The sequence below is a fragment of the Coffea arabica genome, chromosome 3e (assembly GCF_036785885.1).
Source record: "Coffea arabica cultivar ET-39 chromosome 3e, Coffea Arabica ET-39 HiFi, whole genome shotgun sequence".
Classification (NCBI taxonomy): Eukaryota; Viridiplantae; Streptophyta; class Magnoliopsida; order Gentianales; family Rubiaceae; genus Coffea; species Coffea arabica.
This window is the reverse complement of record NC_092315.1, coordinates 12,672,352-12,697,825: the sequence shown is the minus strand read 5'-3', so window position 1 is coordinate 12,697,825 and position 25,474 is coordinate 12,672,352. Positions and strand designations below refer to the sequence as shown.

Genomic DNA, 25,474 nt, shown 5'->3' with positions numbered 1-25,474 from the left:
AAATTAACCTCAACTTAGTAATTAAGTGACAATGAAGTTTTTACATTTCAATACGGTTTCTTAAGCAATGTACTGAGTAACATAATTACTTGGGTATATGATGACAAGCATATTGCCTTGCCCCCACGTAAATGTTAATTTTTTTTTTCTACTGCAAGATTTAGAGGAAATAAAGTCTTCTATTAAGCTGAAATACTACTTGATTGTGTTTGGATAAAAATATATCGTAGTTAATTTAGATAGGAGCTTACAACATCGCAATAATAATTTCTTTAGCACGAGTAATGAGTTGCTTGCTTAGTAAAAGGGCAAAATACACAAGTGATAAGTTTCTCAATACAAATTATCTGAACAAAAAAAAAAAAAAAAAAAGAAAATTCCCTCGAAAAAGTTGAAGGTAGCACGGCATTATCAAATTGTCATCCATGATCCATCCACTATAATAAGGGTATATGGAGGCATATCAAAGTGGTGGGCTCACTGCTTCCGAACCTTTACAATTGCCGCATACCTTTCCCTCACAATTGGGCATTGGTTCCAGGGAAGAATTTGATTCGTGTCCCTGTTTTCTTCGAGAAGAATTATGCTCTTTCCTTGTCTTTACTTTCTCATTTGACTAAAAGTTAATCTCTCGAGCATATGGGCCGAGCAATGACTTTGCCGAGGATAGGGATAAATGAGCTCCAACGACAGGCTAAGAGTCAAAAAGTTAAAGAGGAAGAACGATGTCGTGAATATACTTTTGGTCGCATATTTAACAAATCACCGCTGAAAAGCCTATAAAAATTATCTTACATGGTGTTTTTAAGCTTCAAATGAAAATTGATAAGTTTATAACTAAAATTTATAAGATCTATTCTGATGAAATTAGCATAGGAGCATAAGCGTTGCACATAGTGGGCATTCTTTAGGAATACGTACTAAGATATAATTTTTTTTAAAATTAAGTAAAAAGAACAGAAATTTAACTATTTAAATTTCATATTGCTATCAATTTTCTCCTCCCACAAAACATATAAATCATTTGTTTAACAAAACCTTATCGATGGTACGTCTTAGTAGCAAAGTATAGAAATGGGTTAGCTATATTGTCAAAACAATTATGTTCTTGCCAGAGCAATTTCACTCTAAATAATAGTAATGCCCTCACAGATCAAGAGTAATCATGTTTTGTATTGTAAAGATCCACCGAATAAACACAAGCGCCAAAATTGAAAACCAATCTAAAGTGGGACTTGGCTCATCTCTAGTTGATTCTCTCTCCATTTTCTGCAGTACTCATCTAGATGTATGACAGGCATTTTCATTTATTAACAAGAGTTAGAATTAGTTAAATTTAAATTGATCATGTCCTTTTTTAGTAATTGAAAACATGTGTCATACATCTAAATGTGCATTATACGAAATGAAGAGAGAATTCATTAGAGAGAACCCAAATCCGTCTAAAAAATCATAATCTCAACCTTTGGAAGTTCTGTAAAAAGATAACATACTCATTTATAGTCTTGATATACTAGCACAAAGTGTTATAGTCTTGATTCGCAATAAATAGAAGGCGAATTTACCCTAAAGAGAAGCAAAAAATAGACTACGAGTTGAAGCCCATTCTCATCAATTCATCACAAATATTCAGAACAAATCATAGTTGAGATTAGAAACTAGAGAAATGCATCCGTGAAACAGTTGCTAAAATTTGGGCCTTACAAGATCAATACAATGTGGGTTGAGGTGAGAGAGAGTCCAAAATATCCCATAAACATTAAGGGTCTGTTTGGTTGGAAGTAAAATGTTTTCCTTGGGAAAATATTTTCCGTAGAAGTAATTTTCCATGAAAATCATTTCCCTTTCATCATTTTCAGGTGTTTGGTTAGCTTATTGAAAATATTTTCTTACTTCATTTTTCTGGTGTTTGTTTAACTTTTGAAATATTTTCACTTTTATCTCTATCTTTACTTTCTACACATTATAACTACATACTTCTTCCCATGCAAAATAAAAAAATTTATCTCATTGTTTAACTTTAAAAAATCTTGGAGAAATGTATATATGAATAAAAAATATTTCCTTAAGCAATAAACAAATTGCTGGCTATTTAGTGTCAAATATCAATCACATGCAATACTTATTGTGACATATATCTTGCACTCTCACTGCTGAAAGTTTCTCTAGAAAAGAATGTCCCTATTATACGTTATTAATTACTAGCATAGGATGAGCAGGATGAGGTTTTTTTATTTTTATTTTGAATATACTAGGGGGAGGGTTGGGTTGGGTTGGGTGGTACGGGGGAGGGAGTGTAAGGAAGAGATCTTGGGTGGGTTCGAGTCCTCCTGTTTACACTAAAAAAAAAAACCATACTACAAGATGTTTTCAGTAAGTTTGGAACATACTACAGGCGGGATGCATGCATTTCCAAAAACAACTTCAGTAAGTTTGGAAGGGAAGTTGTTTTCCATAAGATGAGTGAAAATATTTTACATAGGAAAATGTTTTCAGTAACTTCTGTGCAACCAAACACGGGAAATTAGGAAAATATTTTCCCGGAAAACATTTTCACCCGAAACAAACGGACCCTAAATGAGTCTATTTTTCAGCTTGAGAGGAGCATATGGGCTTACTGTTTGTTTTGATAGTTTCAACGTTTAATCGTTTATGTTTTTACTTTGTTTTAGGCCCGATGTTGGCAAAATGTGATTCCTATTTTATCCAATTAAATTTCATTCATGTATTTAGAAAGAGTGAGATTACTTTTTTGGTTCTTCGCATCACAATGTGCTCGTGCAAGCATTACAGGCAACTACTGAAGTACAAAAAAGCTACCAAATGGTAAATATAATTAAACTTGCTTAAAAAAAATGAAAAGCATGATTATTTCTACAAGCCAATTGATGGTGATGACAAAACATACCAGATATTGCACCAGCTGATGCCCTTCAATCTATGATGATGATCTTCAGATTCTCGTTTCCATTATTATATTCCTGTGCTGCTTCAATTTCCCGTACTAAAGATTTGACGCCATCTCCGCAAGAACTCACCTTAATTTCTTCAAGAGTAGATATACTCTCTAAACAAGCAGGCATCATTTTCAAATTAGAAATATCGTGGAGCTTTAATTGCTGAAGGCACGGGAAGTAATCATCACTGTCAGGGTCTGCCTCTGTCCACTCCGCAACTTTTACACATTCCAAAGTCAAGACCCTGAGTTTAGGGAATCCTCCTTCCATCAGCTCCCATTTTTGGCCCTCCATTGACCGCCATCTTAATTTTAGGACTTCAAGGTTGGGTAGTCGTTCAATCAATGACATTTTACTACAGGGAAGACCCAGATCGTAAAGACACAACTTCTTCAAATTCATGGGAAGGGGAGGCTCAACATGTTCCCATGAACCTGAGGAGTAATTGCCCCGCCAGGTGAGTGAATCTAGGCATTCTAGTCGGCTCATGTTCAACACTCCATTTCCAGTCTGACGATCGGAAATTTTAAGTCGGCGAACGTTGGGAATCCTTCTCAATAAGTTCTCTCCCTCTTCATAAAGACGCAAACAAGAGAGTGTGTCTAAATTGGGTAAAGTGGAGAGGTTTTCAACACCGTTGTCATTGGAAGGCAGACGAATAACGAAGCCAGTCCACAAACATACATGCCTCAACTTCTTCATGTTCCAGATGCTATCTGGCAATGAAACAATCTCATCAGAATTTAGACAAAAGGTTTCCAAATGTGAGAGCTTGGCTATAGATGGTGGAATGAATCTCATGCGCTCTGCTACAAGGGCTAAGTACCTCAAACAAAGAAGTGATTCGACTTCAGCTGGAAGCTCCTTCAGCCTTAGGTTAATGCCCTCTAAATTCAGAACGTTAAGATGTTTGTAGATGCAAAAAAGGAAGGAGATATTAAGCAACTTAAACTTCTTATATCCTGGAGTAGCATCAAAGAATAGCAGACTGGCTAAATGCGGACAAAATAGCCTTGACTTTATAAAATCTTCTTCACTGGAGCAAATGGACAACCGAGGTAGGTTGGGAGGCTCATTAAAGGTAGAAAGCTCATCATATCCTCGCAGGACCTGAAGGAATTTCTTTTCTTTCGCCTCGCCCTTACAGAACTCAAATATCAAATCGTGAACGTAACAAGTTTTGACTCCACCAATGGATCTGTTCTTACCTACCATAACTAGGTTTCGGCCAATTAGGTCCATCAAATATTCTTCTGCAGTATCCTCTGATCTCTTTCCTTCAATTATTTCCACAAACCCTTCTGCAATCCATAGACGCATCAAACTCTTGGCACCAATTTTTTCATCTTCTCGAAATGCAGCAAAATACAGCAAGCATGCCTTCAAGTGATATGGTAGATGCTCATAACTGAGCTCCAAGGACTTCTTCCACTGGTCTGTACCAGACACCATGGTTGAAGTTAAACTTTCAGCAAACTTTTTCCAAACCAAAATATCATGCTCTATAGTTGCTAGGACTCCAGCTACAACAACAAGTGCAAGTGGCAATCCCCAGCACTTTTCAGCAATCTCCATTCCCAATCCATGCAATGCTTGAGGACATTCTTCTTCTTCTCCAAACACCTTCTTCTGCAGCAATTCGAAACTTTGTTTCTCACTGAGTGGGTGAAGATAGTGAGGTTCTCCACCATATTGAACCTGTGAAGCTACATTAGAAGATCGACTAGTGAAGATGATTCTACTTTGGTTTTTGTCATCTGGGAATGAAATTCTCAGCTCATTCCATACCTTAATGTCCCAGACATCATCAAAAATAACAAGATACCTCTTCCGCTTCAGTTTTTTGTAGAGCTTGTCAAGAAATTCATGTTCATTCAAGTTTTTAAGCACTTCATCCATCCTAGACTGCTCTTTATCAGAGCACAAAATTTGTGTTAACAAGCTTTTCTTGTTATATTCCTGAGAAACAGTACACCAAAGGCGAATGTGGAAGTTATAGATAATTGAATTATCATTGTAAACCTTTTTGGCTAAAGTTGTTTTACCAAGCCCAGCCATTCCCACAATGGGAACAATTTCCACATGTTCTGGTCCGCTTACAAGTCGTTCAATTACTTTTGCTGCCTCATCGTCAAGACCAACCATGATTTCACGAGCTATTGGCATTTTACCTTTTGATAGCATGCGGCTGGAAGTCTGGCTAACTTCTGGTGCTCTTAAGCTATGAGAGGAATTAGGAAGACTCTGTATAGTACTTGAGACACTGAGCTGATCCTCAAAATGCTTGATAAGTGGTTCAATTACTTTTTCTGCCTCATCATCAAGACCAACCATGACTTCATGGTCTATTGGCATTTTACCTTTTGATAGCATGCGGCTGGAAGTCTGGCTAACTTCTGGTGCTCTTAAGCTATGAGAGGAATTAGGAAGACTCTCTATAGTTCTTGAGCCACTGATCTGATCCTTAAAATGCTTGATATGGATGTTGGCATTGGCCAGCATACCACAAAAACCAAGAACCTGGGTGGATCTTGAGAAGCTAACTTCTCCTTCTATCACTCTGCTCAGAGTGGGCGCGAATATTATAATGCCTGCCTCACCCAGGAGAGCTCCAATTTTTTCATTTTGTTCATCCATCATCTCATGATGCTCCCTTAAAATGCTTCTCAAAAACCTCAGTCCTGCATAGAGTATTCGCATTTCATCTTTCATAGAATCCACAAAGCTAGAGCTGCAGCACAACAACTCCCAGAGACGACCTATCAGAGAATCATTGAAGTTGTTCAATATCCGCTCATCCATCACTGCTCTATGTAATGATGCTGAGGAGTTTGACGCTGCAAGTACTTCCTTATAAATCTCGTAGACATGAAAATCAACCGCTCTGATGCTGAGGAGTTTGAAGCTGCAAGTACTTCTGTAGTAGAACTGAGGATTGTGCATTTCCTCAGCATTTTTCCAAAAAGAACACATGTAAGAGAGGCGTGCTGCGGTCAAAGCCACCACTTCAAAGTGAGCCAATAGCAAGGCAGGAATATCTGCGGTTCCTCGCATTTTGGCAAAGGGAATGAAGCTTTTCAAGAATGTCAGCTTTGCTTCAAGATCTTGGACTTGAGCACTCAAAGCAGCAAGCAAAGGATCATATTGATTAATTCCCCAATTCATATAGTCATTTGTCAAATCTGCTAGATTTTGGAGGATGAGGTCTATGAATTCCAACAGTTCATCATCTGTCATACAAGAATTCGATTGAAATGACCTGCTGCTTGCCAAAGCAAAGTAAATTTGGATGATTTCTTGCTTGAGTGATATGATCTCTTTCTCAATTGCGTGTGACACTCCATATATCTCAAAAAGGGAAAGAGAGTGAATATCCTTCTCATATTTGTGAAAGGTATCTTCGATACAAGATAAGAAAGATGGAAGACTCACCTTCTTCACAACGTTGTCAGATTGCAAGTACAAATGAACAAGGCTCCACTTTCTAGCGCACATAAGAAATGTTTTGAGAAATTTCATGTGTTTGATTGCATCACGAAGATCCGAAATAACTCTTGGACCAACATCCGAAAGAAAAAAATTGTATAGGAATCGGTTGTTCAGAAGCAACTCTAGACCAAGTAAGACACGATCGACGCTGCAAGTGGAGGCCATCTCCATCTCTTATTTTAAGAGAGATTTTCGTCAGTTTCACTCTCAAATTTTAAGAGAGAAACAAATCTCACAAACTGCAGAGCTAGCAAAGTATTTCTTTCCTGAAAATTGCTTATTTGTTTCTGGTGAGAAGGTGAAGAAGAGTATTGACACAACCAACCATTCAAATTCAACCAGGTGGAATTGGCATCAAGGTGGACCCCAGGCAATGATAATCAATTATTCAACTAGGCACCCAAAATCCAAATTTATCTTGAACTAATTACAAATGGAGGAAATTGATAAACAAGATTAGTTGACTCTGTCATCAACATTTTATTAGGGAAATTTGATATTAGAGGTCACATAAAAGCCTATGTTTTAAGACAATAACATATGCGCGTCCCTGTTTTCATATGTTTGTTTTTTTGCTTCAAGCATCCACAGTTTAATATGTTAAACTTTAGGAAGAACAGAAAACAAAGAAACATCAAAATATAAATGATCCAAGAGACGTCACAATATAAATGATCAAAATATAATGAACCTTCAAGCTACTAGCTCTCTAATTTTCTTCCATTGTTTTCTTTCTTGAGCAAACCACTAAGTTCGATCACTTTCTCTTCTAATTATCTCGTTTTAATAATCATGACCATTGATCTTGGAGATTAATAACCATGACCAACAAAGTAAAAAGTATAAGAAAAAAAAAATTGAGGGCTTCTTCAACCCTTGAAATTGTGGCAGCAGAGAATTTGGGATTTCTGCAATTTCTAGTGTCAATTATATCATAAAATATATGCATTACAATAATAAATGTAAACTCTAAGATAATAAATATAAACAGTAAAATGATAACTTGCAAAATTAATGTTACCAATATACAATGGTCAAAGAAAATGATTGGATTAAAGAAGTGAAAATTGCTACTAATTAGTAGTAATACTTCTTTTCAAGAGTCAGGACTTAAATGCACGCTCATTATTGTACAAAATTATCTACTTATTTCATAAACACATTTTTCAATCACTTTTTTTATTTCATATATATCACATCAAAAAAATAGTATAATACTTTTTAAAAAAATTATTCCAAATAATCTCATATTCAAACACAAGTATATGCCCATTTCAATGTTACTTGGGCCACTGGAAATTAATTCTAGTCTTCTCATTACTCATTAGTCTTCCTTCCACATTCTGAAGGACCATTTGGAAAATGGGAGAGATGGGAGACTGGCTGTTCTTCGGGTCAGGCACGGCTAGGGAACCATCCCTTTCCTTGCTTTTTAATACAGGGTTCATCGGTATGATACCACAGACCTATTTTTAAATGTTTGATATCAATTCTCAGTATTTAAGTGGAAAACTTCCACGATAGTGGTATTAGTGGTAATACTCTGAAGAGTTAGAACCGAAATGCAGGCTAATTAGTAGTAATCTGGTCAAGCATGGCTAGCAGATGATCCCTTTTCTTGTTCTTTAATTCAAGTTTCGGCCTTCAATTAAAGGGCAATATTTTAGATGGGAGAAGATATCATTCACAATGTGTAACCGATACCTGGCCTTGTGATTCTTACTTGCTCCATTTTTTATATGTGGGCAACTCTACTCAAGTTTTTGGAAACTCAAATAATACAGTGAGAGAGGATTTGAATTCAAAATTTCATATTTATACTTTTTTCTCTGAACCACCCAATTCATCTATTTCCTCTTGGCCAATTGATATATGTCCCATGAATATTTTCATATTCTCTTTTGATTAAATTTAAGGAATAATTTCAAAAACTTTCCCTGAGGTTTCTAACAATTTCAATGAGATCCCTTGAGATTTTAAAAATTACACTTATCTTCCTTGCCCATTTAAAATGGCAATATTAGTTTTACCATTTTAATAAAACTCCCCTTGTTGGGTATGCATATCGAAAGAATGATATTTATAATTATTTTTTCTTTTTCTTTTCTCTTCTTATTCCTCTTTTTTTTTCATATTTTACAAGTAAAACCACAGAACTATAAACTATAAATATTGCTTCTAGTCGTTATCATTACCAAATGTTGAATTAGTGACCCCTTTTTTTGACAACTTTGAATCTGATCTAATTTTTTGTTGATCTTTTTTTTTCTTTGCACCAAAAACAACAGTGATTTAAAAAGAAACTGTCCAAAACTACTACTAAATTATTGATACCTCTAACATTCCAAAAATCTACAAACTCTAAAACAATTATGATAATACTTTCTTCTCCAACCTTCAGGGAATATGTATCCCTAGTAAAGCACTATGTACAGTAGCCTGTCATAGTGATAAAACTATTGTAATTTTTTATTAAATAATAAATAAAGGTATTGAAAATTTGATGCTTTTTTTTTATATTTGATGCTATATGTTTACAATTGTTTTGGAAAGCAATATAAACTATACAAACCAAGGACATTTTAGGATGTTCATTTAAATTTTTGACCAGTTCTAGGGTTTGATTACCAAATGTATCAAATCAAGGGCAGTAAGTACAATTTTTAATAATTCAAGGTAGCTCAGTGAAATTGTTTAAAACCTTAGAGGACGTTTATGAAATTATCCCTACTTATAATCAACTTTGAAGTGCTACAATCAACATAGTGGGCAACGAGAATAAACGCCTAACTATGAAAGTACATGACTTGGAATGATTATAACAAAACCATTAATATTCTTCACCTAGGTTGCTGAAAATTATTGGGCCACACAGGATCGGTTAGAGGTGGGCTGAAGTGAGAAAAAGTCCACAACACACCACAACTTTCAACCGGGGAAGTTTTGGACTTTTTATTTGGTGTTCGAAAGGCTTAGTATACGGTGTTCGAAAGCCGTACAATTTTGTTCATTGAACCCTAGTTTTGGCCCTTTTGGGGTCAAATATGGGGTATCCACAATTACCCTTTATTACACCCATGCATTATAAACTCTCCCATAGTAAGAATATAATGCCTATTACATGCATAACAGTCACTACATGCATAATTGAAGCAAAAAAAAGCTGAAAAAGTGGGTCTAATTTGTCCAATTATTCAAAGCTTTGCAGCAGTTTCATTTTATCCAATTATTCAAAACTTTTGCAGTGGTCCCTTGAATTGAATCCAATTTTCAACATGTTTGCAATGGTAAAATAATGGTAGCGTTGTTTCAATTTCACCAGTTTGCAACAGTGTTTTTTTTTCACTTTCAATTCTCGAAAATTTGTCTATAAATATTGTTAACATTTTCTCAATTTCTTACTCTCCCACTCCATCATTTCTTCTACTGTATCATTTGTTTTCATTAACCTCTTATCTAATTTTTTAAAGTGTTGGGTATTTGTTTAATAATTATCTAATTATTTTTAGAAAATAACAATGTATTATTTTTGAAATACATAAAAATATATACTATTAGTTTTCAAAAATTAATAATATTATTTTTTCAGAAAATAAAAAATTTTTAGAATGCAAAAATTTCAACAAAAGTTAATAAATTTGTTTTCCAAAAATAAATGAAATTACTTTTCAAAAAATAGATTTATTTATTTATGAGATATGTGTTGAGAACTATTAAGATAAATACTTGATTTGATTATAGGTCCATGCTATTATACTATGTAGAGTGTAATTTACAGTGAGTGATAATATAATGAAAGAGGGAATAATAAAGTGATGATATAGCATATGAATTGCACTCTTTAACTCTAGAGTGCAATTCATTGTAAATGCCTTATGACACCTTCAAGACTCTTTCTTGTTTTCATATATTTTTTTTGCGAAAATAATTCAAAACGTCTCTCATATTTTATAAGACGACTTTTTTCGTCCCTCACTTTTAAAAGTGTAATTTTACGTCCTTTACAAATTCACATTGATCAAATTTGGTCCCTACCTAGGTTTCCGACTAGTTTTTGGTCAGAATCCACCACGTGACTTGCATGTGATCATTTTTTAAGGGCAAAATTGTCAAATCAAATTTTTACATAATCTGATTCATAGTCCCTCACATTTCACAAAATAAATTTTTTTATCCCTAATATTTTACAAAATGAGTTGTTTCGTTCCTCACATTTGAAAAAATGAATTTTTCTATCCCTCATATTTTTCAAAATGAATTTTTTCATCCCTCATTGATCATGTATACGAATAGCTTTTTTTTTTTTTTTTATAAACCCACTTATATGCCTATTTATTTTACCTAAACAGTATGAATGACATATAATTTATCACTATTGGATTTCATCAAAACATGCTAATCGTAGTTATACACATGCTATTCAATAGATATATGTATGGGTGATAGGGCATTATTTGATAGTAATTTTATTACTCATTTCCCCTGTTATACCTATCAAATATTGTGTTAATTGCCAATATTTACTTATATTTGGTACTTGGGTCTAATTCCAGGAATGGAGTAGAAAACTACCAAAAAGAAAGGGAACAAAAGACAATTGGGCTAAGGGCCCACCTTGTGTACTTCATTGGCTCAAGTCTTACGGGAGAGAGCATTAGTAATCTCCTATGGCTTTTAAGAGGGACATCAGCGGGGACCACGAGGAAGAAAAGGCTTTTCTTCAATTGGGCTTTTGAGAGAAACACACGAGGAGAAGCTTTTTCCTTGTAATCTTTTGCTTGTTTCCCAATTGCTGTGGGATCAGAGACTAGATAGTTTTTAGTCAACTTCCTTTTTGTTTCTCTATACAGAAGCAAACGGGGAGTTTTTTAGCTTTTAGTTCAGTTTTTAGTTTTCTTTCTTTTTCTCTCTGACTGGCCTCTGACACACGCCAGGTGTTTGACAATATTCCCCAACGGGGAAACATCTTTTATTCCTTGCTTTCTAGTAAAAAGGCAATGTTGTTGCAATCATTTAATTCGTGTGGTGATTTAATTATGCGGCGTGGCTAAACCTTCAATCTAGTCAAGGGTCAACTCGACGGCGCAGTCCCGAAATTCTGTGAGATCTAATTAGTTTTCACGCATTCCTCAATTTATTAATATTTGCATGCTGTCTGCTTGAATTCTCATGGGATTTATTTATTAATTGGATGTCAATGGCCCGATGTTCAATGTGATTTATTAATCTCGTGCCAATTTAGTCAATTCAATCCGTAATTGTTTGATTGATTAATATTAGTGGCAACTAGTGTGTTTACACATCAGGGGGGCGTGCAATCTAATTTAAATAACCCTCGTAGCGTGTTATTGATTAGGGCTAGGTTTTTCTAGTTGTTAATGCAATTAGGAAATTAATTCCTATGGTCGTACCTAGGAGTATTTTCTGATTAGGGGTAATCAACGGTCGTACCTTGGTTATCAATAAATTAAGGAAAAATTGGTCGTCAGACTTCGTCAACGGCTATAACTAGCCTATTAATACATTAAGTGAACCTCTCTTGTATCAATGATCGGATAATTGGACTGTGCCTGAGTAGTTGTATCCTTGGTTAGAATTTTTATATATTCTTGATTTAATTCCTTTTCGTATTCGTGCTAGTTAATCATTTGTTCCAGTGAATTATTTAATTATTTTTAGTTTAATTCCGATAAAATCCCCCTTATTCCAATTGGAATTTTAAAAGAAACAAATATCACCAGTCCCTGTGGATTCGACCCTACTTATCACTGTCTACAGAAGTTATATTTTGCTTGAGCAGGTATTTATTATTGTACAGGTTCGGCACCTGTCAATTTTTGGCGCCGTTGCCGGGGACTGGCGTTATTTATTTGTTCCTTTTTAAATCTAATTTGTTTTTGCTTGCTTTCTTTCTTTCTTTCTGGTATTTTTCTAGTTTATGCCTCGTTCTTCTCGTACATGCGACTTAATTTTTGACCCTGAAGTAGAGAAGACTGCACGCCGAACTAGGAAAGAGACTAGACAGCTCAGAGAGGAGCAACCCAGTGGTGCACCTCAAGGACTGGATCCGGAGGTGGAATCGTTAAATCTGCATAGTGATCACTCGAGTGATTTGGACCAGGAGGAAGTCACCATGGCAAATGCACGGACAATACGGGAGATGGCTGCTCCAAACTTGACCGAACAACCTCTCTGCATAACTTTCCCTCGCCTTAGTGAGAATGCAGCTTTTGAATTAAAACCTGGTCTAATACATTTGTTGCCTACTTTTCATGGTCTGTCAGGTGAGGAACCCCACAAACAATAATTTTTATGGGTTTAAAACTAATAATTTTGTATGAAACCCATGTCTATATTTATATGATTTCACCAACCTATTCAATATTTGTGACATTTCTCTTTTGGTAATAATTTATTTATTGAGTTGTATAATAAAGTCATCTAATTAATGGGTCCTAACTCGAATTCTATAATTGTGCTAACAAATTTCAGTTTAAATCTAAAATTTCTACTCGACATTTTTAAGACTAACAGTTGAATTACTTGCCTTATGATTGTGTTAAAATATAAAAGTGTCAATCACTTATTTCTTTTTGTCATACTTTTCCTTTGTTTATTTTTTCTATCCAAATTTAATTCGATATAAACACTCGATAATATTTAGGATTAAATGTCTTCTTTATTTTCAAATTTCAAGTAAAAGAAAATAAATATAAGTGAAAAACCAACAATTTTTTTTAAACTCATGTATATATCTATTTGATTTCACTTGAGCAATACAAATAGTGTGTAATATATCTCTATTTGATTTCACATGTTATTCGTACTGTTCAGGTGAAATCAAATAAATATATACATGGATTTAAAAAAATTATTCACACACATGATCAATAAAAGATGAAAAAATTCATTTTGAAAAATGTGAAGGATGAAAAAATTCATTTTGTGAAATGTAAGGGACGAAAAAATTTATTTTATGAAATGTAAGGGATTACAAATCGAATTATATAAAATTTGATTTGATAAATTTGTCCTTAAAATATGATCACGTGCAAAAGCACGTGGTGAATTCTGATCAAAAACTAGTCGGAAAGCTAAGTAGGGACCAAATTTGATCAATGTGAATTTGTAAAGGACGTAATACATTTTTAAAAGCGAGGGACGAAAAAAGTTATTTTGCAAAATATGAGGGACGTTTTGAACGATTTTTCCATTTTTTTTGGGGTTAAGCATCCAGATTTATCTTGCGCTACTCCTATATTGTGGGAAGGAGAGTGCCCAAAGGAGTTGTGTGAAGGCACAAGAATATAGATACACGTACGATCATTATTACAAGTACATGAATTTAGAAGTTATATGAAAGAACTAGTAAATTCCAAGAGATACATGAATCTAAGAATGAATCTAAAAGGGAATGAATGTATTAATGAAGCTTAGGAAAAATGCATGGAAAACACTTAAATTTAATGCACAATTTCCAACACAAATATGTTATAATCAATAGGAAAAATGACCGGTTTCATCCCTCACCTTTCACAAAAATATTCTTTTCATCCCTCACTTTTAAAACGAAGCAATTTCATCATTAACATTTAAAAATTGAAGTTATTACATCCCTGAACCCAATTTTCAATCTAAATCAAATCACTTATCAACTTGATTACAAATTTTGGGCGTATAATTGGTAGATCATTTAGTTAACTCAACTTGATATTCAATTGAAATTTAATAAGCCACAAAAATAAAAAATTATAACATAAAAAAGAACAATTAATTTTTTCCTACATTATCATTTTATACACTGACGGGTTTATGTACCTGTCACATTATTTCAATTTAAATTTAAATACCAAATTTTGTATTTGTGATATACATCTAGACTCGCAAACGTATATACTAATGATGCATGAAAAGATTTATCCAAAAAAGAAACCCTACTATTCCAGAACAAAGAATGACCTTTTATGTTATAATTTTTTATTTTTTTTGGTTTAATAAATGTCATGTGAATGTGATGGAGTTGACTGAATGATCCATCAATTCTAACTCCAAAATTTATTATAGAATTATTGGATAGTTTGATTCAGATTAAAAATTTGGTTCAGGGATGTAATAGTTTTAATTTTTAAATATTAGGGATGAATTTGTTTCGTTTTAAAAGTGAGGGACGAAAAGAATAATTTTGCAAAATGTGAGGGATGAAATAGATCATTTTCCCTAATCAATATGCTTGTTCACATTATACACTTCTATCTAATTTGAATGTCTAACTTCTCTAGCTATTTCTTCCATAAGAATATTAACTCTATTTAAACGAAGATTTTAAACTAGAAATATTCGTTTGTACATTTTATACACCAAAAAATGATGGTCATATGTTGTAAAATCTTTTTTGAGTTCACTGGGCTAATGTAGCAAAGTAAGTTCCTCATTTTCTCTAAAAGCGAAATATGTTTTCAGCTTTCTCTTAATATCTACATTGAAATATCTATAATTGAGTTAATTAAGATACTCGATAATTACTAGTATGAAACAAAATGAAAGTTAAAGCTTTACTTCAATAAACGAGTTGAAATATATAAAAATCATGTATCAACTATCAAGCTTTATTCTAAGCGCAAAGGGTAAAGAACATATTGATGGATAGAGTACGAGTAAAAATTGCAGTTTTTAGTCCTATGTATGCTTGGCTAGTCTTACTATAGCTTAGTATGTTTCACTTTAGATAATATTTTCTTCCTTAAGAATTGCATACTTCTCATTTAGATCTTCAATTCTTAATTTTTCTTGACATATTTGATCCCTCTTATTTCTAACATTATACTCTTGAAAGGCATGTTGGATGCTGGAGGAGTGGACTTTTAGTGCAAAATTCATAAAGATAAGAGACCGAATTTAAAAATTTAAAAGGTAAGGACTAAAGTTAAAATATTTATACCTTAAAGAATCATGTATGGTAAAGATGCAATATGGGGAACTAACAATGAAATTATTTTGTCATACGAGGAACCAAGACTGGTTCTTCCTACATTTTCTTTAATTTGTACTTTGCCCCATATGTGGTAGACAAATCACATCATAGTTTTCTGCCTCCAGAGAATTTGAAATGTATCACAATGTGGCTTGTTATATAATGAGAATTTTAGTGTATCAAATGCTCTTGAAAGAATTGTAATATACGAAATAGTTATGTTCGCATTTCTATTTTTTTGGAGTTTTTTCTTGAAAAATGTATTATAGCAATTTAATGTATGTATCAAAAAAGTAATTGAAAAATGTATTTGCGAAAAACGTAAATTATTTACACACACTAATTTGCTTGCATCATCAACACATTTTCCAATTACCTTTTTATCTCGCATACATCATATCAAAAAAATGCTACAATACTTTTTCACAAAATTATCTCAAATAATTTACAATCCAAACACAAGGTTAGAGTAAAAAAACTAGGTTAGAATAGATTATACAATAATTATTGTCTCTGAAAAAAAAGACTAGGTTAGAGTAAAAATGTTGAAGAAGGATGTCATGAATATACTTTTGGTCACATATATAACAAAACACCATTGAAAAGCCTATAAAAATTATCTTACATGGTGTTTTTAAACTTCAAATGAAAATTGTTAAGTTTATAACTAAAATTTATAAGATCTATTTTGATGAAATTAGCATAGGAGCATAAGCGTTGCACATAGTGGGCATTTGTTTTAGGAATAGGTACTAAGATAATTTTTTTAAAATTAATTAAAAAGAATAGAAATTTAACTGTTTAAATTTCATATTGCTATCAATTTTCTCCTCCAACAAAACATATAAATCATTTGTTTAACAAAACCTTATCGATAGTACATCTTAGTAGCAAATTATAGAAAAGGGTTAGCTATATTGCCAAAACAATTATGTTCTTGCCAGAGCAATTTCACTCTAAATAATAGTAATACCCTCACAAACCAAGCGTAACCATATTTTGTATTGGAAAGATCCACGGAATAAAACAAGCGCCAAAATTGAAACCCAATCTAAAGTGAGACTTGACTCATTTCTAGTTGATTCTCTCTCCATTTTCCGCAGTATTCATCTAGATGTATGATACGTATCTTCATTTATTAACAAGAGTTAGGATTAGTCAAATTTAAATTGACCATGTCCTCTCTTAGTAAGTGAAGACGTGTGTCATACATCTAAATACGCATTTTATGAAATGAAGAAAGAACTCACTAGAGAGTCAGCCAAATCCTTCTAAAGTTATGTCAGCAATTTCTATCATATTTTGTATTGTAGATTCACAATTAGACAATTAATCATTTCATAGTTGAGAAGGGTCCATCTGACGTCGTCTTACAAATTTGTTCATTTTCATTAGGTAAGACCTACAGCTTGGGCGTCCTAGTTTTTGCAAGTGGAACCACATTATTGTTACTTGTTACCCTTACTTTCTCATTTGGCTAAAGTTAACTAAGCATTAGCCAGCATGTGTGATGAAAGTGGGGCATGACTTGAAAAGATTATTAACTGACAGTTAATATCCCTAACCTATAAAAGACTAATTGAGACCTGATTTGCTGTAAAAAATCATAATCTCAACCTTTGGAAGCTCTATAAAAAGATAACATACTCATTTATAGTCTTGATATACTAGCACAAAGTGTTATCAAGTAGTAGTAAAGAGAAATTTACCCTAAAGAGAAGCAAAAAATAGATTACGAGTTGAAGTCCATTCTCATCAATTCATCACAATTCACAAGTATTTAGAACAAATCATAGTTGAGATTAGAAACTAGAGAAATGCATACGTGAAACCGTTGCTAAAATTTGGGCCTTACAAGATCAATACAATGTGGGTTGAGGTGAGAGAGAGTCCAAAATGTCCCATAAACATTAAATGAGTCTATTTTTCAGCTTGAGAGGAGCATATGCGCTTACGCATCGTCCCTAAGAGCCCAGTTTTTTAGGACGCCGTAGAACCCCATTTCCTGTTTGTTTTGGTAGTTCCAACGTTTAATCGTTTATGTGTTTCCGTCCGATGTTGGCAAAATGTGATTCCTATTTTATCCAATTAAATTTCATTCATGTATTTAGAAAGAGTGAGATTACTTTTTTTGGTTCTTCGCATCACGAAGAATTTAGTTAGCTGCACTTTTTTTTTAACTATGAAAATATCCAAATCCCATTTTTTTTTCTTTTGATTATATGTTAATTAGCCCAAAATTCATTGTACTCACTCGACATAGCGTATAAATAAAGGCATTGACCCATTGTACAATTGTGAAATTTATACTCATTTTCCCTCCAATTTGGGTATTTTATCCCTAGCTCTATATATCATCTAAAACATATGGTGTGGAATTCAAAAATGGAAAATTAAATATTCATACAAACATATCACATTTAAAGCTCTTTGGAGAATCAATTATTTTACTAATGCCCTTTCGAGCAATTAGCTCAAGCAGCAGAAAAACCAAGTTGCAGACATCCTTCTTAAAGGAACTCAAGTCTCATACTTCATTCTTTGCAAAAATTCTCTTACTTGAAGAAGTAAAATGTGATTCTGAAAATTTAGCAAATCTAAATCCAAACCTAAGATTGAGCAGAAAAGAGATGATCATAGAGGTTTCCAAATTGGGCTATCATATTCTTCCAAGAATCATGAGCTCAAACATAAATTGTCAATCCAAAATGATGGAGTTTGAACCTCAAATAGAAAAAAAAAAAAAAAAACAAAAGATAACAAAGTTCCTTGACGGCAAATTGAAAGAAATAGCACAAAACCATCATTAAATTCAGCAAAACGAAATTACACAAAATAGGCCAACAGCAAAATATCTGAATAATCTCATTGATTGTTTCCACCATATCTTGACAAGAGAAGAGCCATTGATCCTTTCCAACTTTTACCTCCATCTTCCACAAAAGTATCAAAGAAAGCCAGACCGCACAGATGGAACAATTACAATCTCAAGAGGAAAAACCACCGTAGCATGCACTCCCCTGATGATCTCATTAAGAAAAAAAAAAGAACAATTAATAATTAGTTGTTTGCTCATCAATTTCAATGTGCTCGTGCATGCATTACAGGCAACTACTGAAGTACAAAAAAGCTACCAAATGGTAAATATAAATTAAACTTGTTTAAAAATAAAAAGCATGATTATTTCTACAAGCCAATTGATGGTGATGACAAAAAAAAATAAAAATTACCAGGTATTGCACCAGCTGATGCCCTTCAATCTATGATGATGATCTTCAAATTCTCATTTCCATAATCTTTCTGTTCGGCTTCAATTTTCCGCACTAAAGATTTGACGCCATCTCTGCAAGAACTCACCTTAATTTCTTCAAGAGTAGATATACTCTCTAAACAAGCAGGCATCATTTTCAAATTAGAAATATCGTGGAGCTTTAATTGCTGAAGGCACGGGAAGTAATCACCACTGTCAGGGTCTGCCTCCATCCACTCCGCAACTTTTACACAGTCCAAAGTCAAGACCCTGAGTTTAGGGAATCCTCCTTCCATCAGCTCCCATTTTTGGCCCTCCATTGACTGGACTCTTAATTTGAGGACTTCAAGATTGGGTAGTCGTTCAATCAATGACATTTTACTACAGGGAAGACCCAGACCGTAAAGACACAACTTCTTCAAATTCATGGGAAAGGGAGGCTCAACATGTTCCCATGAACCTGAGGAGTAATTGCCCCACCAGGTGAGTGATTCTAGGCAGTCTAGTCGACTCATGTTCAACACTCCATTTCCAGTCTGTTCATCGGAAATTTTAAGTCGGCGAACGTTGGGAATCCTTCTCAATAAGTTCTCTCCCTCTTTATAAAGACGCAAACAAGAGAGTGTGTCTAAATTGGGTAAAGTGGAGAGGTTTTCAACACCGTTGTCGTTGGAAGAAAGACCAATAACGAGGTGTGTTACATGTACATGCCTCAACTTCTTCATGTTCCAGATGCTATCTGGCAATGAAACCATCTGGTGAGAATTTAGACTGAAGGTTTCCAAATGTGAGAGCTTGGCTATAGATGGTGGAATGAATTGCATTTCCAAAGCTCTAAGGGCTAGGTACCTCAAACGAAGAAGTGATTCCACTTCAGCTGGAAGCCACTTCAGCCTTAGGTTAATGCCCTCTAAATTCAGAACATTAAGATGTTTGTAGATGCAAAAAAGGAAGGAGATGTCACGCAACTTAAACTTGTCATATACTGAAGTAACTTCAAAGAATAGCAGAGTACCTAAATGCGGACAAAATAGCCTTGATTTTATAAAATCCTCGCCACTGGAGCAAATGGACAACCGAGGTAGGTTGGGAGGCTCATTAAAGGTAGAAAGCTCATCATATCCTCGCAGGACCTGAAGGAATTTCTTTTCTTTCGCCTTGCCCTTACAGAACTCAAATATCAAATCGTGAATGTAACAAGTTTTGACTCCACCAATGGATCTGCTTTTACTTACCATAACCAGGTTTCGGCCAATTAGGTCCATCAAATATTCTTCTGCAGTATCCTCTGATCTCTTTCCTTCAATTATTTCCACAAACCCTTCTGCAATCCAGAGACGCATCAACTTCTCGGCACCAATTTTTTCATCTTCTCGAAATGCAGCAAAATACAACAAGCATGCCTTCAAGTGATATGATAAATGCTCATAACTGAGCTCCAACGACTTCTTCCACTGGTCTGTACCAGACACCATGGTTGAAGTAAAACTTTCAGCAAACTTTTTCCAAACCAAAATATCATGCTCTATAGTTGCTAGGACTCCAGCTACAACAACAAGTGCAAGTGGCAATCCCCAGCACTTTTCAGCAATCTCCATTCCCAATCCATGCAATGCTTGAGGACATTCTTCTTCTTCTCCAAACACCTTCTTCTGCAGCAATTCGAAACTTTGTTTCTCACTGAGTGGGTGAAGATAGTGAGGTTCTCCACCATATTGAACCTGTGAAGCTACATTAGAAGATCGACTAGTGAAGATGATTCTACTTTGGTTTTTGTCATCTGGGAATGAAATTCTCAGCTCATTCCATACCTTAATGTCCCAGACATCATCAAAAACAACAAGATACCGATTCTTCAATAGCCTTTGACGGAGCTTTTCAAGCAAGTCATCTTCATTCAAGTCATCATCCATCCTAGAGTGTTTTCCATCAGAGCATAAAATTTGTGTTAACAAGCTTTTCTTGTTAAATTCTTGAGAAACAGTACACCAAAGGCGAATGTGGAAGTGACATTTTACTGAAGTATCATTGTAAACTTTTTTGGCTAAAGTCGTCTTACCAAGCCCAGCCATTCCCACTATGGGAACAATTTCCACCTGTTCTGATCCCCATATAAGTCGTTCAATTACTTTTTCTGCCTCATCATCAAGACCAACCATGACTTCATGGTCTCTCATTTTACCTTTTGATAGCATGCGGCTGGAAGTCTGGCTAACTTCTGGTGCTCTTAAGCTATGAGAGGAATTAGGAAGACTCTGTATAGTACTTGAGACACTGAGCTGATCCTCAAAATGCTTGATAAGTGGTTCAATTACTTTTTCTGCCTCATCATCAAGACCAACCATGACTTCATGGTCTATTGGCATTTTACCTTTTGATAGCATGCGGCTGGAAGTCTGGCTAACTTCTGGTGCTCTTAAGCTATGAGAGGAATTAAGAAGACTCTCTATAGTTCTTGAGCCACTGATCTGATCCTTAAAATGCTTGATATGGATGTTGGTATTGGCCAGCATACCACGAAAACGAAGAACCTGGATGGATCTTGAGAAGCTAACTTCTCCTTCTATCACTCTACTCAGAGTGGGCGCGAATATTATAATGCCTGCCTCACCCAGGAGAGCTCCAATTTTTTCATTTTGTTCATCCATCATCTCATGATGCTCCCTTAAAATGCTTCTCAAAAACCTCAGTCCTGCATAGAGTATTCGCATTTGATCTTTCATAGAATCCACAAAGCTAGAGCTGCAGCACAACAACTCCCAGAGACGACCTATCAGAGAATCATTGAAGTTGTTCAATATCCGCTCATCCATCACTGCTCTATGTAATGATGCTGAGGAGTTTGAAGCTGCAAGTACTTCCTTATAAATCTCGTAGACATGAAAATCAACCGCTCTGATGCTGAGGAGTTTGAAGCTGCAAGTACTTCTGTAGAAGAACTCAGGATTTTCAATTTCCTCATGATCATCCCAAAAAGAACACATGTAAGAGAGGCGTGCTGCGGTCAAAGCCACCAGTTCAAAGTGAGCCAATAGCAAGGCGGGAAAATCTGCAGTTCCTCGCATTTTGGCAAAGGGAATGAAGCTTTTCAAGAATGTCAGCTTTGCTTCAAGATCTTGGACTTGAGCACTCAAAGCAGCATAAATAGACCATTTATTAGTAATTTTCCAATTCATATCGTCATTTGTCAAATCTGCTAGATTTTGCAGGATGAGGTCTATGAATTCCAACAGTTCATTATCTGTCATACAAGAATTTGATTGAAATGACCTGTTGCTTGCCAAAGTTGCCAAAGCAAAGTAAATTTGGATGATTTCTTGCTTGAGTGATATGATCTCTTTCTCAATTTTGCAGAACACTCGAGCCATCTCATCATGGGAAAGAGAGTGAATATCCTCATATTTGTGAAAGGTATCTTCGATACAAGATAAGAAAGATGGAAGACTTACCCTCTTCACAACATTGTCAGATTGCAAGTACAAATGAACAAGGCTCCACTTTCTAGCACACGTAAGAAATGTTTTGAGAAATTTCATGTCTTTGATTGCATCACCAACATAGTAATGAACATAACTGTTTCGGAATAGGTTGTTCAGAATAAACTCTAGAACAAGTAAGACACGATCGATGCTGCAAGTGGAGGCCATCTCCATCCCTTTTGGAGGGATTTTCGTCAGTTTCATTCCCATATTTTAAGAGAGAAACAAATCTCACTAACTGCAGAGCTAGCAAAGTATTTCTTTCCTGAAAATTGCTTATTTGTTTCTGGTGAGAAGGTGAAGAAGAGTATTGAGACAACCAACCATTCAACTAGGTGGAATTGGCAATGATAATCAATTATTCAACTAGGTGGAATTATTGAAGGCACCCAAAATCCAAATTTATCTTGAACTAATTACAAATGGAGGAAATTGATAAACAAGATTGGTTGACTCTGTCATCAACATTTTATTAGGGAAATTTGATATTAGGGATCACATAAAAGTCAATGTTTTAAGACAATAACAGCAGTGGTTAAGACACTTTGATGATTTTATTGTCCAAAACAAGAGTGGTCCAGACGGAGCAGCCCCTTCTCTATTATACATCTATATTATTGCCTCAATAAAGTAGTGGGTCCAATTTCATAGAATTATTGGGAATGATTAATGTATTCCATTCCCACACAATGGGTCCCTTTTCTTATTGCGCGTCCCTGTTTTAATATGTTTTTTTTTTTTTGCTTCAAGCATCCACAGTTTAATATGTTAAACTTTATAATTAGGAAGAACAGAAAACAAAGAAACATCAAAATATAAATGATCCAAGAGACGTCACAATATAAATGATCAAAAAATAATGAACCTTCAAGCTACTAGCTCTCTAATTTTCTTCCATTGTTTTCTTTCTTGAGCAAACCACTAAATTCGATCACTTTCTCTTCTAATTATCTCGTTTTAATAATCATGACCATTGATCTTGGAGATTAATAACCATGACCAACAAAGTAAAAAGTATAAGAAAAAAAAATTGAGGGCTTCTTCAACCCTTGAAATTGTGGCAGCAGAGAATTTGGGATTTCTGCAATTTCTAGTGTCAATTATATCATAAAATATATGCATTACAATAATAAATGTAAACTCTAAGATAATAAATATAAACAGTAAAATGATAACTTGCAAAATTAATGTTACCAATATACAATGGTCAAAGAAAATGATTGAATTAAAGAAGTGAAAATTGCTACTAATTAGTAGTAGTACTTCTTTTCAAGAGTCAGGACTTAAATGCACGCTCATTATTGTACACAATTATCTACTTATTTCATAAACACATTTTTCAATCATATTTTTATTTCATATATATCACATCAAAAAAATAATATAATACTTTTTAAAAAAATTATTCCAAATAATCTCATGTTCAAACACAAGTTATATGCCCATTTGAGTGTTACTTGGGCCATTGGAAATTAATTCTAGTCTTCTCATTACTCATTAGTCTTCCTTCCACATTCTGGGGGACCATTTGGAAAATGGGAGAGATGGGAGACAGGCTGTTCTTCGGGTCAGGCACGGCTAGGGAACCATCCCTTTCCTTGCTTTTTAATACAGGGGTCATGGGTATAATACCACAGACCTATTTTTAAATGTTTGATATCAATTCTTAGTATTTAAGTGGAAAACTTCCACGAGTCGACTAAGAATTAGTGGTATTAGTCTGAAGAGTTAGAACCGAAATGCGGGCAAATACCATTTACTGGGCTATTAGAAATCAAGTCGACTCTAAACGTTTGTTATATTCTTTCTTCCACATTCAGGGGGTCCATGTGAAGAATTTGACAGATTGACCGGATAGTGATCGGGTCAAGCATGGCTAGTTGACAATCCCTTTTCTTGTTCTTTAATTCAAGTTTCGGCCTTCAATTAAGGGGCAATATTTTAGATGGGAGAAGATATCATTCACAATGTGTAACCGATATCTAGCCTTGTGATTCTTACTTGCTCCATTTTTTATATGTGAGCAACTCTACTCAGGTTTTTGCCTTTTGGAGACTCAAATGATACAGTAGGAGAGGATTTGAATTCAAAATTTCATATTTATACTTTTTTTTTCTGAACCAGCCAATCCATCTATTTCCTCTTGGCCAATTGATATATGTCCCATGAATATTTTCATATTCTCTTTTGATTAAATTTAAGGAATAATTTCAAAAACCTTCCCTGAGGTTTCTAACAATTTCAATGAGATCCCTTGAGGTTTTAAAAATTACACTTACCTTTCTTGCCCATTTAAAATGACAATATTAGTCTTACCATTTTAATAAAAACTCCCTTTGCTAGGTATGCATATAGAAAGAATGATATTTATAATTATTTTTTCTTTTTCTTTTCTCTTCTTATTCCTCGTTTTTTCATAGTTTACAAGTAAAACCACAGAACTATAAACTATAAATATTGCTTCTAGTCGTTATCATTACCAAATGTTGAATTAGTGACCTTTTTTTGACAACTTTGAATCTGATCTAATCTTTTGTTGATCTTTTTTTTCTTTGCACAAAAAACAACAGTGATTAAAAAAGAAACTGTCCAAACTACTACTAAATTATTGATACCTCTAACATTTCAAAAATCTACAAATTCTAAAACAATTATGATAATACTTTCTTCTCCAACCTTCAGGGAATATGTATCCCTAGTAAAACACTATGTACAGTAGCCTTTCATAGTGATAAAACTATTGTAATAATTGTTTATTAAATAATAAATATAGGTATTGAAAATTTGATGCTTTTTTTTTATATTTGATGCTATATATTTTACAATTGTTTTGGAAAGCAATATAAACTATATAAACCAATGACATTTTAGGATGTTCATTTAAATTTTTGACCAGTTCTAAGGTTTGATTACCAAATGTATCAAATCAAGGGCGGTAAGTACAATTTTTAATACCTCAAGGGAGCTCAGTGAAATTGTCTAAAACCTTAGAGGACGTTTATGAAATTATCCCTACTTATAATCAACTTTGAAGTGCTACAATCAACATAGTGGGCAACGAGAATAAACTCCTAACTATGAAAGTACATGACTTGGAATGATTATAACAAAACCATTAATATTCTTCACCTAGGTTGCTGATAATTATTGGGCCACACAGGATCGGTTAGAGGTGGGCTGAAGTGAGAAAAAGTCCACAACACACCACAACTTTCAACTGGGGGAAGTTTTGGACTTTTTATTCAGCGTTCAAAAGGCTTAGTATATGGTGTTCGAGAGCCGTATAATTTAGTTCATTGAACCCTAGTTTTGGCCCTTTTGGGGTCAA

General features: G+C 34.2%; 2 protein-coding genes across 6 annotated transcripts; both read right to left on the bottom strand.

The window, feature by feature from the left end:
* Window positions 1-258: 258 nt before the first annotated feature.
* LOC113736513 (putative late blight resistance protein homolog R1A-3) lies at window positions 259-6,727 on the bottom strand. 4 transcript variants are annotated; one of them, XM_072084755.1, is made up of 2 exons: window positions 2,909-6,727; window positions 259-694 (listed from the first exon to the last, which is right to left on the bottom strand). In XM_072084755.1, exon 1 carries the CDS (start codon window positions 6,615-6,617, stop codon window positions 2,934-2,936), a length of 3,684 nt encoding a protein of 1,227 aa, XP_071940856.1. In that variant the 5' UTR covers window positions 6,618-6,727; the 3' UTR covers window positions 259-694; window positions 2,909-2,933. The 4 variants fall into 4 exon arrangements, with proteins under 4 accessions (XP_071940856.1, XP_071940857.1, XP_071940858.1 ...); XM_072084756.1 differs by lacking the exon at window positions 259-694 and having other exon boundaries at window positions 2,816-6,305; window positions 6,390-6,727; XM_072084757.1 differs by lacking the exon at window positions 259-694 and having other exon boundaries at window positions 2,816-6,187; window positions 6,390-6,519.
* An 11,333-nt stretch (window positions 6,728-18,060) lies between these two features.
* Window positions 18,061-22,562, bottom strand: LOC113736512 (putative late blight resistance protein homolog R1A-3). Of its 2 annotated transcripts, none has more exons than XM_027263531.2 (2): window positions 18,648-22,562; window positions 18,061-18,437 (listed from the first exon to the last, which is right to left on the bottom strand). In XM_027263531.2, the coding sequence occupies exon 1, from the start codon at window positions 22,354-22,356 to the stop codon at window positions 18,673-18,675; it is 3,684 nt and encodes a 1,227-aa protein (XP_027119332.2). In that variant the 5' UTR covers window positions 22,357-22,562; the 3' UTR covers window positions 18,061-18,437; window positions 18,648-18,672. The 2 variants fall into 2 exon arrangements, with proteins under 2 accessions (XP_027119332.2, XP_027119334.2); XM_027263533.2 differs by lacking the exon at window positions 18,061-18,437 and having other exon boundaries at window positions 19,271-19,406; window positions 19,517-22,562.
* Window positions 22,563-25,474: the final 2,912 nt, after the last annotated feature.